Source organism: Oncorhynchus nerka, linkage group LG22 (genome assembly GCF_034236695.1).
Source record: "Oncorhynchus nerka isolate Pitt River linkage group LG22, Oner_Uvic_2.0, whole genome shotgun sequence".
Taxonomy (NCBI): domain Eukaryota; kingdom Metazoa; phylum Chordata; class Actinopteri; order Salmoniformes; family Salmonidae; genus Oncorhynchus; species Oncorhynchus nerka.
The window spans coordinates 701,041-718,889 of NC_088417.1; the positions used below are offsets into that span (position 1 = coordinate 701,041).

The 17,849-nt window shown below is 44.1% G+C and overlaps 2 protein-coding genes across 4 annotated transcripts in view; one reads left to right on the forward strand and one right to left on the reverse strand.

The window, feature by feature from the left end:
• cry-dash (cryptochrome DASH) overlaps positions 1-5,297 on the reverse strand; it is a 56,547-nt gene extending 51,250 nt beyond the window's left edge. Inside the window, exon 1 of one of the 3 annotated variants that reach the window (XM_065006859.1) lies at positions 5,121-5,297. In XM_065006859.1, coding sequence (XP_064862931.1) covers positions 5,121-5,183 — 63 coding nt within the window. In that variant the 5' untranslated portion in view covers positions 5,184-5,297. Of the gene's footprint in view, positions 1-4,444; positions 4,535-5,120 lie in introns of those variants that run through there. The other 2 variants (XM_065006857.1, XM_065006858.1) reach the window with 2 other exon arrangements.
• A 7,598-nt stretch (positions 5,298-12,895) lies between these two features.
• The window catches only part of acaa1 (acetyl-CoA acyltransferase 1), a 28,334-nt gene continuing 23,380 nt past the window's right edge, over positions 12,896-17,849 (forward strand). The window contains exon 1 of the mRNA XM_065006860.1: positions 12,896-13,328. Coding sequence (XP_064862932.1) covers positions 13,152-13,328 — 177 coding nt within the window. The 5' untranslated portion in view covers positions 12,896-13,151. The remainder of the gene's footprint in view (positions 13,329-17,849) is intronic.

Below are 17,849 nucleotides of genomic sequence, written 5' to 3' on the forward strand. Positions count from 1 at the left end.
GGCCAGTGTGTCGATGTGTGCAGAGGACTCAACACTATACACGTCAGTTACTAGAGACTGAAATGACTTCAACACTTAACAAAGAACTGCAGTTAGTTTCCGAATGGGTGGCAAGGAATAAGTTAGTCCTAAATATTAAAACAACTAAAAGCATTGTATTTGGGACATATGATTCATTATACCATTAACCCCTACTAAATATTGTAATGAATAATGTGGAAATTGAGCAGGTTTAGGAGACTAAATTGCTTGGAGTAACCCTGGATTGTAAACTGCCACGGTCAAAACATATTGATACTACAGTAGCTAGGTTGGGGAGCAGCATGTCTATAAAAGCACGGCTCTGCCTTCTTAGCAGCACTATCAACAAGGCAGGTCCTACAGGCCCTAGTTGTCACACCTGGATTACTGTTTAGTCATGTGGTGAGGTGACAGAGGGACATGGGAAAATTGCAATTGTCTCAGAACAGGGCAGCATGGCGGGTCCTTGGATGTACACAGAGCTAACATTCATATTACGCATGTCAATCTCTCCTGGCTCAAAGTGGAGGAGAGATTGACTTCATCACTACTTGTATTTGTGAGACATGCTGAACGCACCGAGCTACTGGCACACAGCTCAGACACCCATGCATACCCCATGCCACCAGAGGTCTCTTCACAGTCCCCATGTCCAGAACAGACAATGGGAGGCACACAGTACTACATAGAGCCATGACTACATGGAACTCTATTCCACATCAAGTAACTGAATCCGATTAAAAAATATATATACCTTATGGATCCGCAGGGATTGTGATGTAACACAAACAAAGGCACAGACACATCCACACACACGATAACATACGCACTATACACACACGATAACATACGCACTACACACACACACGATAACATACGCACTACACACACACGATAACATACGCACTATACACACACACGATAACATACGCACTACACACACACACGATAACATACGCACTACACACACACGATAACATACGCACTATACACACACACGATAACATACGCACTACACACACACACGATAACATACGCACTATACACACACACGATAACATACGCACTATACACACACACGATAACATACGCACTATACACACTATACACACACACGTACACATAGATTTTTTTGTTGTCGATATGTGGTAGTACAGTAGTGGCCTGAGGGTACAGTAGTGGCCTGAGGGTACAGTAGTGGCCTGAGGGTACAGTAGTGGCCTGAGGGTACAGTAGTGACCTGAGGGTACAGTAGTGGCCTGAGGGTACAGTAGTGACCTGAGGGTACAGTAGTGGCCTGAGGGTACAGTAGTGGCCTGAGGGTACAGTAGTGACCTGAGGGTACAGTAGTGGCCTGAGGGTACAGTAGTAACCTGAGGGTACAGTAGTGGCCTGAGGGTACAGTAGTGGCCTGAGGGTACAGTAGTGGCCTGAGGGTACAGTAGTGGCCTGAGGGTACAGTAGTGACCTGAGGGTACAGTAGTGGCCTGAGGGTACAGTAGTAACCTGAGGGTACAGTAGTGGCCTGAGGGTACAGTAGTGGCCTGAGGGTACAGTAGTGGCCTGAGGGTACAGTAGTGACCTGAGGGTACAGTAGTGGCCTGAGGGTACAGTAGTGGCCTGAGGGTACAGTAGTGACCTGAGGGTACAGTAGTGGCCTGAGGGTACAGTAGTGACCTGAGGGTACAGTAGTGGCCTGAGGGTACAGTAGTGACCTGAGGGTACAGTAGTGGCCTGAGGGTACAGTGGCCTGAGGGTACAGTAGTGACCTGAGGGTACAGTAGTGGCCTGAGGGTACAGTAGTGACCTGAGGGTACAGTAGTGGCCTGAGGGTACAGTAGTGACCTGAGGGTACAGTAGTGACCTGAGGGTACAGTAGTGGCCTGAGGGTACAGTAGTGGCCTGAGGGTACACACTTAAATGTGTTGTGATGGTGTCATCACTGCTCGTGCTGCACAGTTGGTTCTTATTATACCCTCAGTGCTGCCGAGTCCCCAGATGTTGCGGTTTTCAGGGGAAATGGCCCGTGCTATCCGGTATCCTTGGGACGTCCCTACCCCATTGAAGTCTACATTTTAAATGGTAGAGATCCCAGATAGAACTGACCAATAGGAAAGAGGGCCTGTGACAGGACTTCCGCTTTTGGACTTTACACCTGAGACCGTATACTATGAAGATAGGCTACAACTGCTTCTCCAATAGAAATCCCTGATCACACTTGTAGGCGTTGTCTCATGGCGACGTTGGCTAGCGAAGCTCGTGCACAGAAACACGTCATTGAACCGCGGTCTCGTGCCAAACTGTCTGTCAAATCAACTGTCTGTCAAATCAACTGTCTGTCAAATCAACTGTCTGTCAAATCAACTGTCTGTCAAATCAAAAGGCACTACTTCAATATAAAAGTTGTTTTTGATGAAAATGAAAATGTGTCAGTTTGTCACTTTCACAAGGTTGGAGTAATAACACGTTCAACTACTTAAAATATTAGAATCTAGGTTAAGAAAATTAACTAAAAAATAATTTGTCACTTCTCCCTGGTCTGTTTGGCTTTCCCAGAAGACTCACGTTGTTAAGCCTCTGGGTTTAGAAACTCTGTGGCAAAACTCCATCCGAACAACTCCTCCACGTTGTTAAGCCTCTGGGTTTAGAAACTCTGTGGCAAAACTCCATCCGAATAACTCCTCCACGTTGTTAAGCCTCTGGGTTTAGAAACTCTGTGGCAAAACTCCATCCGAACAACTCCTCCACGTTGTTAAGCCTCTGGGTTTAGAAACTCTGTGGCAAAACTCCATCCGAACAACTCCTCCACGTTGTTAAGCCTCTGGGTTTAGAAACTCTGTGGCAAAACTCCATCCGAACAACTCCTCCACGTTGTTAAGCCTCTGGGTTTAGAAACTCTGTGGCAAAACTCCATCCGAACAACTCCTCCACGTTGTTAAGCCTCTGGGTTTAGAAACTCTGTGGCAAAACTCCATCCGAACAACTCCTCCACGTTGTTAAGCCTCTGGGTTTAGAAACTCTGTGGCAAAACTCCATCCGAACAACTCCTCCACGTTGTTAAGCCTCTGGGTTTAGAAACTCTGTGGCAAAACTCCATCCGAACAACTCCTCCACGTTGTTAAGCCTCTGGGTTTAGAAACTCTGTGGCAAAACTCCATCCGAACAACTCCTCCACGTTGTTAAGCCTCTGGGTTTAGAAACTCTGTGGCAAAACTCCATCCGAACAACTCCTCCACGTTGTTAAGCCTCTGGGTTTAGAAACTCTGTGGCAAAACTCCATCCGAACAACTCCTCCACGTTGTTAAGCCTCTGGGTTTAGAAACTCTGTGGCAAAACTCCATCCGAACAACTCCTCCACGTTGTTAAGCCTCTGGGTTTAGAAACTCTGTGGCAAAACTCCATCCGAACAACTCCTCCACGTTGTTAAGCCTCTGGGTTTAGAAACTCTGTGGCAAAACTCCATCCGAACAACTCCTCCACGTTGTTAAGCCTCTGGGTTTAGAAACTCTGTGGCAAAACTCCATCCGAACAACTCCTCCACGTTGTTAAGCCTCTGGGTTTAGAAACTCTGTGGCAAAACTCCATCCGAACAACTCCTCCACGTTGTTAAGCCTCTGGGTTTAGAAACTCTGTGGCAAAACTCCATCCGAACAACTCCTCCACGTTGTTAAGCCTCTGGGTTTAGAAACTCTGTGGCAAAACTCCATCCGAACAACTCCTCCACGTTGTTAAGCCTCTGGGTTTAGAAACTCTGTGGCAAAACTCCATCCGAACAACTCCTTCACGTTTACCGAATTGAAGAGAACCTCCCATGACATTTCTTCTTCTTCAAGACCAGTGTGTAGTAGGGTGATCTATGTGCAGTCCAAACACACACAAAAAAAGACACACCCTATCCCCTGAAGACACACCCTATCCCCTGAAGACACACCCTATCCCCTGAAGACACACCCTATCCCCTGAAGACACACCCTATCCCCTGAAGACACACCCTATCCCCTGAAGACACACCCTATCCCCTGAAGACACACCCTATCCCCCCAGCCCTCAAATTAAGTTGACACTTCTGATGACGTCTGATGAGTGTACCGTTGCAGGGCGAGGGGCGAGAGGTGAGAGACGAGGGAGGAAGGATTGTTTTTAAATGGACAGCCACTGCCTGGAAATTCTTGACCGATTTATCCCACGGTGATTGTGTTTTCAGCCACCGGTAGCTTGTGAGTGCTTTATATGCTCTACAGTCTATTATGAGTGCATGTCTACTTACATTGCATTTATAATGATTAATATACGCCTACTGTATGATAGCTAGTAAATTAGATAAATAACAGCCTGCCTAGCTGGAGCTTCTGAAGGAGGAAAATGTGTTACAAGCGTCATATGCAGCCCAATTTCTAACTTATTTACATTCGTTTTTACTTACACTTAAATTGACTTCTCCATTGAAGTTTTTAACTTTTCGTGGACGTTGATGTACAATCATCGGAATTCAATTCTGGGGAGTTTCAGGCCCCGTAGTGAACATAATTGTACACTCGCAAAACCGACCAAAAACGAGGTCTGAGGGGTATATGTTGCAAACTTCCCTTGCTTGGTTAATAATTTGCACCACCCCCCAAGATGGTGACGGGGATTCCCCCAAGGGCACAAGGCGAGGGTGTGTCTTAAGTGTTTGGAACTCAGCCCTAGTTTCAGACATGTATTTTACTGCCGTTACGTTAGGTTAGACCGGAACAAGCAGTTTGGGGACCCAGGCAACTATTTCCAGCCCAAGGAAACAGGATTTCACCTCGATCATGTCTATTCGTCTGGGATGGCAAAAAACGTGGCGAAATCGTGTAGTGTATGACCGGCATAATGTTTGTTTGCGGACCGCCATTATACCACAAGAAGATTTTAGCATTTTTTTTCTGTTTATTGGTGTCAGATGAGAAGAAATAAAATGATCAGAGAATGCATGATAAAACCAAATATACTTTACATTAGTGAAGAGAAAGCGCAACATTGTATCACATTGAACAAGTCAGCGTACACATTTTGGAATCGTTTTGTTCCAAGACTACTAGACACATTTCTGATCTAATTTAGAATCAACTTACCTCATTGTCGTGAAGACGCAAGTCATTTCTCAGCAAACATATGACTGTCCGTGAGGTAGACATATTCTACAGCTAAACACGTCTGCGATAGTAGATGTGTTGAGTGCACTACTCTCCCGGCGTGGTTATGTGGCCGGTGCTGCCTGCCTGCAGACACAGCTGGTCTTGACTTGTGTGAAGCTAGCCACAATAAGGATGAGGCACAACAGCGGAACGTGTGGTTTGCCTTCAAAATAACCCCCCCCATTGAAACTGATCCAAATTAATACAAATAGTGGAATAATGCAATATTTAAAAAAAAAGTTGGAATGTTATTATACAACTTTAAAAAATAAATACTATATTTAATCAATTTGACAAACAGTAAAAAAAAATACACATTTTAAATCCCACTGGCTGTATTAGACTGCATAATTGAAATGGGAAAATACACACACTGTTTGTGTTGGATATTCATATTGGACTGTACAGCCTTACCTGTGGAGTGGACACCAATGAAATGGGGTGTCAGCCTACTCAGTGACACCCACAGATTACAATTCAAAAGAGTTTACACAAATATTAGTGTCAAGGTTCTTAAGTAAACTCTACACAGTTGTGTTCTGTGGGTGTCACTGAGTAAGTAGGCTGATACCTCTGGATTGTGCACGCATGAAGTCTCTGATCCACCTCTACGCAGACGACACCATTCTGTATACTTCTGGCCCTTCTTTGGACACGGTGTTATCTAACCTCCAATTGCTCTTAAATACAAGTAAAACTAAATGCATGCTCCTCAACCGATCGCTACCTGCACCTGCCCGCCTGTCCAACATCACTACTCTGGACGGCTCTGACTTAGAATACGTGGACAACTACAAATACTTAGGTGTCTGATTACACTGTAAACTCTCCTTCCAGACCCATATCAAACATCTCCAATCCAAAGTTAAATCTAGAATCGGCTTCCTATTTCGCAACAAAGTATCCTTCACTCATGCTGCCAAACATACCCTCGTAAAACTGACCATCCTACCGATCCTCGACTTCGGCGATGTCATTTACAAAATAGCCTCCAACACTCTACTCAACAAATTGGATGCAGTATATCACAGTGCCGTCCGTTTTATCACCAAAGCCCCATATACTACCCACCACTGCGACCTGTACGATATCATTGGCTGGCCCTCACTACATATCCGTCACCAAACCCACTGGCTCCAGGTCATTAACACCTGCATTGCTTGCTGTTTGGGGTTTTAGGCTGGGTTTCTGTACAGCACTTTGAGATATCAGCTGATGTACGAAGGGCTATATAAATACATTTGATTTTTGATTTGATCTATAAATCTTTGCTAGCTAAAGCCCCACCTTATCTAAGCTCACTGGTCACCATAGCAACGCCCACCCATAGCACGCGCTCCAGCAGGTATATTTCACTGGTCATCCCCAAAGCCAACACTTCCTTTGGCCGCCTTTCCTTCCAGTTCTCTGCTGCCAATGACTGGAACTAATTGCAAAAATCACTGAAGTTGGAGACTTATATCTCCCTCACTAACTTTAAGCACCAGCTGTCAGAGCATCTTTCCGATCACTGTACCTGTACACAGCCCATCTATAAATAGCCCACCCAGCTACCTCATCCCCATATTATTACTTACCCTCTTGCTCTTTTGCACCCCAGTATCTCTACTTGCACATCATCATCTGCACATCCATCACTCCAGTTTAATGCTAAATTGTAATTATTTTCACCTCTATGGCCTATTTATTGCCTACCTCCCTACTCTTCTACATTTGCACACACTGTACATAGATTTTAATATTTTTATTTTATTTTGTGTTATTGACGGTACGTTTGTTTATTCCATGTGTAACTCTGTGTTGTTGTATGTGTCACACTGCTTTGCTTTATCTTGGCCAGGTTGCAGTTGTTAATGAGAACTTGTTCTCAACTGGCCACCTGGTTAAATAAAGGAGAAAAAATAATAATAATACCAAAAAAAAGCAGTTGTGTAAAGTTGGCTGGACGTCCTTTGGGTGGTGGACCATTCTTGATACACAGGGGAAACCGTTGAGTGTGAAAACCCCAGCAGTGTTGCAGTTCTTTGCCCAAACCGGTGCGCCTGGCACCGAATACATTTACATTTACATTTAAGTCATTTAGCAGACGCTCTTATCCAGAGCGACTTACAAATTGAATACCATACCTCGTTCAAAGGCACTAAAATATTTTGTCTTGCACATTCACCCTCTGAATGGCACACATACCCAATCCATGTCTCACTTGTCTCAAGTCTTACAAATCCTTCTTTAACCTTTTTCCTCCCCTTCATCGACACTGATTGAAGTGGATTGAACAAGTGACATCAATAAGGGATCATAGCTTTCACCTGGATTCACCTACAGTGGGATTTAACTGTTGTAAAATGTATTAATTATTGTATTATATAACATATAGTAGTTTTATAACATTCCAACTTTGTTTGTCATTATCTAGTCCAAATATGGCACATTTCCACTCGTTGTATCCGTTTGGATCAGTTTCAATGTGCGACTTTTATTTTGAAGGTGAACCGCAAAGTCTACTATTGTTGCTAGCTCCACACATCTCTGGGCTGACGCTGGCTGCTTCAGGTTTTATAACACACAGGCTGAAGTTAAGCTGTTACAAAACTGTTGCTTTTGTAACACTGTAATTAACTAACACACTTTTAGGTAATCGTTTGCTGATAATGTAGGTCTAGTAGATTTTAATTAGATGTTTAAATGTATTTTCAAATGATAAAAAATAATGAGTTTTGAAAAAGTTAAGAGTTCTGTAGGAGCCAAAAAGAAAATAGAAAAGGGCTTATTGTTAATACTAACAAACAACATGTAAGAAAGATAGACACATCATGGTCTTAGACATGTGATTTATTAGGCCTAACTACATGATACATGTACAAAAGATCAACAGGAGGCTTTGTCATCCTATAGGAGGATTCCATTACGAATAAGCTCCAATCAAACGCCCAGTCAGTCATTACATACATACATACTGCTCCTTGTCATGAGCCACTGTCTGGATCAGTACAATCTCTATAGCATGGGAATCTAACAGGTATCATTGTCATTTCATATAAAAGTGCTATACGATATGTACTGTATATTGGGTAGTTGATCTGACTTTCCGTGTCCATGAGGGCAAACACAAATATTATTTAACTTAAATTGGCTAAAATTGTGATATAATACTAAAAGCTTTGTTTTTAACTTAGATAATGAGTAGATTCATGCAGTGTATAATTTTGGATTCTTGCAATTTTGAACCAAACGTGACAATTGTTCAATGGTGTGACTGTCCCAGGTTCTGGTTCTTTCTGAGTCTTTGAAATGAAGAAAACTGTGCATTTAATTCCCTGCATTGCTTTCTGTTTGGGGTTTTAGAAATGTATTTCTGTAAACTTTGAGATAGTCAGTCTATTCATGATATTACCAAATAAGTTTGATTTTGATTTGTCCCTAAAAGCACAGTTGTGTTATTAATAATTGATCCAGTATTTGGGCACCATTGCGCTGGGGAGGGTTCTCCTGGAATGAGGAAGTACAGAAGAAGAAGAAGACATGGCTGGATCACATGACCTGAATACACTGGAAGCTTTATAGAAATATGTATCAAAATATTGCACTTCATTGCCATAAGAGGTCAGTTTCTTAGTCCTTTGGTGTGATACCTTTTGAATGTTTATACTGAGTGTACAAAACATTAAGGACACCCGCTCTTTTCATGACAGACTGACCAGGTGAATCCAGGTGAAAGCTATGATTGCTTATTGATGCCACTTCTTCAACCCACTTCTATCAGTGTAGATGAGGGGAGGAGACAGGTTATGGAATCATTTGTAAGCTTTGAGACAATTGAGACATGGATTGGGTATATGAGCCATTCAGAGGGTGAATGGGCAAGACAAAATAGTTAAGTGCCTTTGAAGAGGGTATAGTAGTAGGTGCCAGGTGACAGGTTTGTGTCAAGAACTGCAACCCTGTATAGGGGGTTTTTCCACAGGAGACAGTTTCCCCTGTGTATGGAAGAATGGTCCACCACCCAAAGGACATCCAGCCAACTTGATGGACAACTGTAGGGGAAGGTGACTCAACATGGACCAGCATCCCTATTTGTACAAAGACTATTGAGAGTGATGGGGGTAGTTAATCATAGGGGACTGTAGCTCCACCCCCGGTGATTTCGAGCAGAGCAGGCCAGGCTTCTAACTGAAGAAATAAAACTGTATTTTTGAGAAGAATACACAAGTGGGACAAAGTAATGAAGTTCCAGCCATCTCCTGTGATGACCTTTTAGTTAGCATTCTTTGTTTTAGCCAAAAAGTGGGCGTCCGTCAGAAATGTGAGTTCATATTTCTTACTCCACGTGTTTGCTGGATTACAGCTTGTCTTTGTTATGCTACATAGTTTTTTACAGCAAGCTAGCATCTTTTTCCTAACCCTCCTTGTTTATATCATCTCATTTGGAGACATTTTAGCAGTTTTCAGTTATTTATAATGTCCTCAGTGTCAGTCTTATATGAGCTGTGGTTGTAACACCTGGATATGTTTATTTTTGATACCATTATTGTAGATTTTGTTTATGTTTTGATCATTGTCTTGTTGAAGCTAAATCATTCCAAGTTCATGCAGTTGTTTGAGGATGATGGTTTGCTTCCAGAATGTTCCTGTAGTTGCACTCCTCTGGTCATTCATTAGTGAAGTCACAGCCATGTTGCTAGGTTGTATTGCCCTATGCAGCATTAAACTACCTCAACTGGAATCCTAACAGTCTGTCATCTGTGCTCTTACAAGCACCTGGGAGAGAACACATAGTGCTAAGAATAAACAGCCCAACACTACAGAAACTGAGAAGCATTGTAGTCAACATGGGCCTGTGGGAAGCATTGTAGTCAACATGGGCCTGTGGGAAGCATTGTAGTCAACATGGGCCTGTGGGAAGCATTGTAGTCAACATGATACTGACAGGGATACTGGAGTGATGGAGGTAGATATTATAGGGGAAGGAGACAGGGATTTGGAGTGATGGAGGTAGATTGTTGGGGGAAGGAGACAGGGATCTCTGCAGTTCATGGAGGTAGATATGGGGGGAAGGAGCTGGATCTGGAATGATGGAGTAGATATATATAGTGATGGAGCTAGAAAGTTTAGGGGGAAGGAGACAGGGATACTGGAGATTTGGTGGTAGATATCCTTCCATTTGAATATTAGCTTGCACAGGGATACTGGAGTTTGAAGCTTGGGAATATGTATAGGGGTAAGGAGACAGGGATACTGGAGTGATGGAGGTAGATATGTATAGGAGACAGGGATACTGGAGTGATGGAGGTAGATATGTATATGGGGAAGGAGACAGGGATACTGGACTGATGGAGTGCAGATGCATTTATAGGGGGAAGGAGACAGGGATACTATTTATGGAGGTAGATCATTTAGGTCAACATTGGAGACAGGGATCCTCACTGAAGTGATGGAGGTAGATTTGTATGGGGAAGGAGACAGGGGGATATTTTGGCCCAATTTTGGAGTTTAGATTTGTTAGGGGGAAGGAGAAGGGATAATAAATGGAGGTAGATATGTATATTGGAAGGAGACAGGGATTCTGGACAAAAAAATGGAGTTTTATATATTTATGTTTGAAGCCTGAAATGGGGAAGGAGACAGGGATACTGGAGTGATGGAGGTAGATATGTATAGGGGAAGGGGACAGGGATACTGGAGTGATGGAGGTAGATATGTATAGGGGAAGGTGACAGGGATACTGGAGTGATGGAGGTAGATATGTATAGGGGAAGGGACAGGGATACTGGAGTGATGGAGGTAGATATGTAGAGGGGGAAGGAGACAGGGATACTGGAGTGATGGAGGTAGATATGTATAGGGGGAAGGGGATACTGGAGTGATGGAGGTAGATATGTATAGTGGTAAGGAGACAGGGATACTGGAGTGATGGAGGTAGATATGTAGAGGGGTAAGGAGACTATATACAGGGTCAGTACCATATTAACAATGTACAGGGATACTGGAGTGATGGAGGTAGATATGTATAGGGGTAAGGTGACAGGGGTACTGGAGTGATGGAGGTAGATATGTATAGGGGTAAGGTGACAGGGGTACTGGAGTGATGGAGGTAGATATGTATAGTGGTAAGGTGACTAGGCATCAGGATATATGATAAACAGAGTAGCAGCAGTGTATATGATGATTATATATGAATGTATGTAGAGTCAGTAGAAATGTGTGGCAGGTAGCCTAGTGGTTAGAGCTTTGGGCCAGTAACCTAAAGGTTGCTGGATCAAATCCCCATGGTGAAAATCTCTCTTTCTGAACAAGGCAGTTAAACCCACTGTTCCTAAGCCATCAATGTAAATGAGAATTTGTTCTTAACTGACTTGCCTAGTTTGATAAAGGTTACATTAAAACATTCAGAGTCATGTGGGTGTGCATAGAGTAAAACAAGGATCAACTCAGTCTGTGTTGCCATTATGTTAGCTTAGACTGCTTCTCCTGAGTGGTCTAAGCCACTGCATCTCAGTGCTAGAGGTGTCACTACAGACCCTGGTTTGATTCCAGGCTGTATCACAACTGGCCGTGATTGAGAGTCCCATAGGGCGGCGCACAATTGGACGGGGTAGATTGTCATTCTAAATAAGAATTGGTTGACTTTCCTAGTTAGGATAAGCTATTTAGCAGTCTTATGTCTTGGGGACAGAAGCAGTTCAGGAGCCTGTTTGTGTCAGACTTGATGCTGTGGCTTGAGTCTAACAATTTTCTGGGCATTCACAACGTGAAAAACAGTTCTACTGCACTAGTGCTAAAACATCGATATTCCCCAAGTTTAACATGCATGTCTTTGCAGGGGGACTCTTATTTTGATTAGAAAAAATATATAAATCATGCTGGCAGCATAATATCTTGCTGCTAGCAGAACGGTAATAGAGTCCCCTCAGAGCACTGGTTCTGATGTCTGCAAGAACGTGAGCATCAAAAAATTATGACACTTTGAGGACTGGCTCCACGAACTGCTATCTGCTGCCCCCCGGTGGATACATGTCAGAGTAGAGACACGAGACAAACGTTTGAATTAAAGTTGAGATGTTTTTTTAAATTTTTTAACCTTTATTTAACTAGGCAAGTCAGTTAAGAACAAATTCTTATTTACAATTACGGCCTACCGGGGCAGAACGACAGTTCGGGGTTTCGATCCGGCACCTTTTCTGTTACTGGTCCAACGCTCTACCGCCGCTTATTTATTTGATATGCTAGAAATGATTGGACATGCGCATTTACATTTGGGACTGACGCTGTTTATTACGTTTACTGAGCACTCCAGTCCTTCCCAAAAGTATAATGCAAACGGTACCAGACCCATCTATTTCGTCCCTCCATATTTTCCGTAGCTTATCGTAACAAGGAAATATGCCAAAGTTCAGGGTCGTCACTAGTTACCACAACCACAAAGTCCTAAACCCCCCCCCTATTTTTAAAATGCATCTTAACGTTTAACTTTATACCTAAATTTAACCACACTGCTAACCTTATGCCTAACCCTAACCTCAAATTAAGACCAAAAAGCACGTTTTTATTTTCATTAAGTTTTACGTTATAGCCCATTTGGACTTTGTGGCTGTAATAACTAGTGGAAACCAAAGTTCAATGGCTGGAGACGTTGGCCGTGTTCGAGAGCATCAACACCGTGATGTAATCATAGGACAATTGTAAATGACTGACTGATCTACAACTAACATTGACAAGTTATTTATGATACGAGGTGACTTGTAGATCACTCAGCCTCGACTTGCCTTTAAAGTCGGCTGAAATGACGAACGCGCCCATTGTTGCAAGAGGCGAACTCTGGCCGCACAATACACTTAACACATTCACCATTCCTGCGTAGACGCTTGCGAATAGACAGTGTTTGTGCATTGCACGGGCTTGATTGTGGTTGCATTATCTGTGGATAGTTTAGCTTCAAGTATCAGTTTACTTACTTATTTTACCACCGCAATGAACAGAGTAAAGGTCGTTTTTGGTCATTTATCGCCACCGAACACGTTCAAAACCCACAGCGATCCTATTGTCTCCGGGGCAAAATGTAGTGCTTTATCCGCCAGTCCAGATGATATAGTGGTGGTCCACGGGCTGAGGACTGCTATCGGCAAGGCTAAAAAAGGATCTTTCAAGGTAAGGAGGACTAACGTCGCGTTCAAAACAACTGGGAAAAAGCTCAGATTGGGAAAATCGATTTGAATGGTGCTTCTACACCTGCATTGCTTGACCACTTGCTTTGATATACCAGCTGATGTAAGAAGGGCTATATAAATACATTTGATTTGATCCAACTCGAATTCCAACTCCGGAACGCGTTTCTCTTTCTAGACCTCCGACTTTCCGAGCTGAAGATCACTGACGTCATGATTTGACCTCGTATTTTCCCGAGGTTCCCAGTTGTTATGAACGCAGCATTAGCCCTTGATCATGACTCAATTCCATTACACATACACATACAGTACCTTCAGAAAGTAGTCATACTCCTGACTTATTTCACATTTTGTTGTGTTAAAGCCTGAATTCAAAGTGGATGAAAAAAAATAAAGAAATCTCATCCACCTACACACAATACCTTACAACAGCGGTACCAAAACCTGGGGAGGGGTCGCCAGATATGAAAATGTGGTCAAAGGAGTATTTCTAAAATCCTTAAAAAAATAAACAAAAACATTAAACATTAAATAAAAATAAACATTCATATATATATATATATATATTAATCTCAATCATTGTAATGTGGTTAACCTTAAAAATGTAAATGACAATGATTCTAATCTAAAGGATGAAATCCAACGAGAGAGAGCCCTTAGATCATGGGAGAAGACTGGCCCGTTGCACATAAACCATGGCCTGCTATGAAACTAAAAAACTACTGCGGAGATATTGATATTACCAGCTGTAATTGATACAGTGAAACCAACGTGTGGGGAGGCAGAGGCAAAGAGAACTCACATCAATAACTGTGTCAGGTAAAACTGTTAAACAAAGAATGTATGCTCTGACTGAACGACTCAAACTGCCCAGCTGATGCTCTCCAAATGGACGTCAGCTGTGAGGGTCGATGCCCATGCATTGCTTTTTGTTTGCTATACATGTCGGGGGATGCTATTCACAAGGACATATTGTTCCGTCTCACGATTCCCAAGCATGAAACGACACAGGGGATGTTCAGTGTGCTGCGTGACTATATTGATGAAAAACAGATTCCATATGGGATCAAAAGGTGGGCTTTTGTACAGAAGGGGCTCCATCTATGGCGGGACGGCGGGCAGACCTCTGCCCTCTAGTTATGAATGAGTCTCCCTCTGCCATATGGACACATTGTATGATACACAGAGAGCAACTGGCGGAAAAAGAGCTGAGCACAGAGCTCTGATATACTGTAGCAGGTAACTTTGATTGTAAACTACATCATACCACATGCACTACGCACACACCTCTTCACAAAACTGTGGAGCTATGGGATCATAGTATGATGATGTTCTATTGGTGGTTATCGAGGGGGAGTGTTCTATTTCACACCGAGGATTGGTGGTTATCGAGGGGGAGTGTTCTATTTCACACCGAGGCTTGGTGGTTATCGGGGGGGAGTGTTCTATTTCACACCGAGGCTTGGTGGTTATCGGGGAGTGTTCTATTTCACACCGAGGCTTGGTGGTTATCGGGGGAGTGTTCTATTTCACACCGAGGCTTGGTGGTTATCGGGGAGTGTTCTATTTCACACCGAGGCTTGGTGGTTATCGGGGAGTGTTCTATTTCACACCGAGGCTTGGTGGTTATCGGGGGGAGTGTTCTATTTCACACCGAGGATTGGTGGTTATCGGGGGAGTGTTCTATTTCACACCGAGGCTTGGTGGTTATCGAGGGGGAGTGTTTTATTTCACACCGAGGCTTGGTGGTTATCGAGGGGGAGTGTTCTATTTCACACCGAGGCTTGGTGGTTATCGGGGGAGTGTTCTATTTCACACCGAGGCTTGGTGGTTATCGGGGGAGTGTTCTATTTCACACCGAGGCTTGAGGGGTGGTTTATCGAGGGAGTGTTCTATTTCACACCGAGGCTTGGTGGTTATCGGGGGGAGTGTTCTATTTCACACCGAGGCTTGGTGGTTATCGGGGGAGTGTTCTATTTCACACCGAGGCTTGGTGGTTATCGAGGGGAGTGTTCTATTTCACACCGAGGCTTGGTGGTTATCGGGGGGAGTGTTCTATTTCACACCGAGGCTTGGTGGTTATCGGGGAGTGTTCTATTTCACACCGAGGCTTGGTGGTTATCGGGGGAGTGTTCTATTTCACACCGAGGCTTGGTGGTTATCGGGGGGAGTGTTCTATTTCACACCGAGGATTGGTGGTTATCGGGGGAGTGTTCTATTTCACACCGAGGCTTGGTGGTTATCGGGGGAGTGTTCTATTTCACACCGAGGCTTGGTGGTTATCGGGGAGTGTTCTATTTCACACCGAGGCTTGGTGGTTATCGGGGGAGTGTTCTATTTCACACCGAGGCTTGGTGGTTATCGGGGGGAGTGTTCTATTTCACACCGAGGATTGGTGGTTATCGGGGGGGAGTGTTCTATTTCACACCGAGGCTTGGTGGTTATCGGGGGGGAGTGTTCTATTTCACACCGAGGCTTGGTGGTTATCGGGGGGGAGTGTTCTATTTCACACCGAGGATTGGTGGTTATCGAGGGGGAGTGTTCTATTTCACACCGAGGCTTGGTGGTTATCGAGGGGGAGTGTTCTATTTCACACCGAGGCTTGGTGGTTATCGAGGGGGAGTGTTCTATTTCACACCGAGGCTTGGTGGTTATCGAGGGGGAGTGTTCTATTTCACACCGAGGCTTGGTGGTTATCGAGGGGGAGTGTTCTATTTCACACCGAGGCTTGGTGGTTATCGAGGGGGAGTGTTCTATTTCACACCGATGCTTGGTGGTTATCGAGAGGGAGTGTTGGAAAGATGTTTCACATTGAGAGAGGAACTGTTGTTATTCACAATGGATGTAAAAAGAACAGACTTGGTTGATTTTCTGTGTAATGAAAAGAAAATAACAGGAAACGGCATCAGAAATTGTCCCACACTAGTGGTGATTGCTCATCTCCAATGCTTGGAAGAGCATTTTGGGACCTTCTTCCCAATCCGTTTGACTGTGATCCTGGCTCAGTTGACGTAAGTGAAATTGAACAGCTGATTTGAGCTGTCATGTGACCGACTGCTTCAGACAACGCATTCACGGGTCACTACGAAGGAGTTTTGGTTCCTGACTCAAAGGGAATAAATACCCTGCCGTCACCTCTGAGCATTAATGCTGAGTTCAAAGCAACTGGGAACTCGGAAAGAAACAAGCTCCGACTGGGAAAAATCTTTTGAACAGTCATCCAACTCGGAATTCCAACTCGGGAACTTGGGCCTTTTTCTAGAGCTCCGACTTTCTGACCTGAAGATCACTGTCGTCATGATTTGACCCTTTTCAGAGTTTCCAGTTGTCTTAAAAGCACCATAAAACAAATGGTAGGCTACTCTTCGCCAGCTCATGTCTGTGTGAAGCTGGATTCAGTGCGCTCGTCTGCATTAAAACCAAAACCAGGTTGGATGTCAGCAGAGCTGCAGTGCACACTGTCGACCACGCCCCCTGACTTTGAGAAGCTCTGACGATCTGCATCAAGCACACCCATCTCATTAGTAAGATACATTATGTTTGCAATCGACAAGGTAAAAATGGGTCATTCTGACCCTGAGCAAGGCAGTTAACCCACTGTTCCCCTGGCGCCGAAGACGTGGATGTTGATTAAGGCAGCCCCCTGGGTTAAATGCGGAAGACACATTTCAGTTGAAGGCATTCAGTTGTACAACTGACTAGGTTATCACCCTTTCCCTTTCCAAATTGGCTGTCAAAGCCCCGTTTTAAAAGTATGTGATGGTGAGTTGAGAAGACAATCAGAAATACTGTTAGAATGGTTTTGAATTGACTGCCATAGCCCCAAATAAAAAACGAAACATTGGCTGTTACTTATGTAATGTTTTTCACATGATTGGGTTCGTGAGAATTTTCAGATATCAAAATGGGTTTGCGGGCCCAAAATGTTGGGGAACCCCTGCCCCTGCCCTATAATGTTGGGGAACCCCTGCCCTATAATGTTGGGGAACCCCTGCCCTATAATGTTGGGGAACCCCTGCCCTATAATGTTGGGGAACCTCTGCCCCTGCCCTATAATGTTGGGGAACCCCTGCCCCTGCCCTATAATGTTGGGGAACCCCTGCCCTATAATGTTGGGGAACCCCTGCCCCTGCCCTATAATGTTGGGGAACCCCTGCCCTATAATGTTGGGGAACCCCTGCCCTATAATGTTAGGGAACCCCTGCCCCTGCCCTATAATATTGGGGAACCCCTGCCCTATAATGTTGGGGAACCCCTGCCCTATAATGTTGGGGAACCCCTGCCCTATAATGTTGGGGAACCTCTGCCCTATAATGTCCCCTGCCCTATAATGTTGGGGAACCCCTGCCCTATAATGTTGGGGAACCTCTGCCCTATAATGTTGGGGAACCCCTGCCTCTGCCCTATAATGTTGGGGAACCCCTGCCCTATAATGTTGGGGAACCCCTGCCTCTGCCCTATAATGTTGGGGAACCTCTGCCCTATAATGTTGGGGAACCCCTGC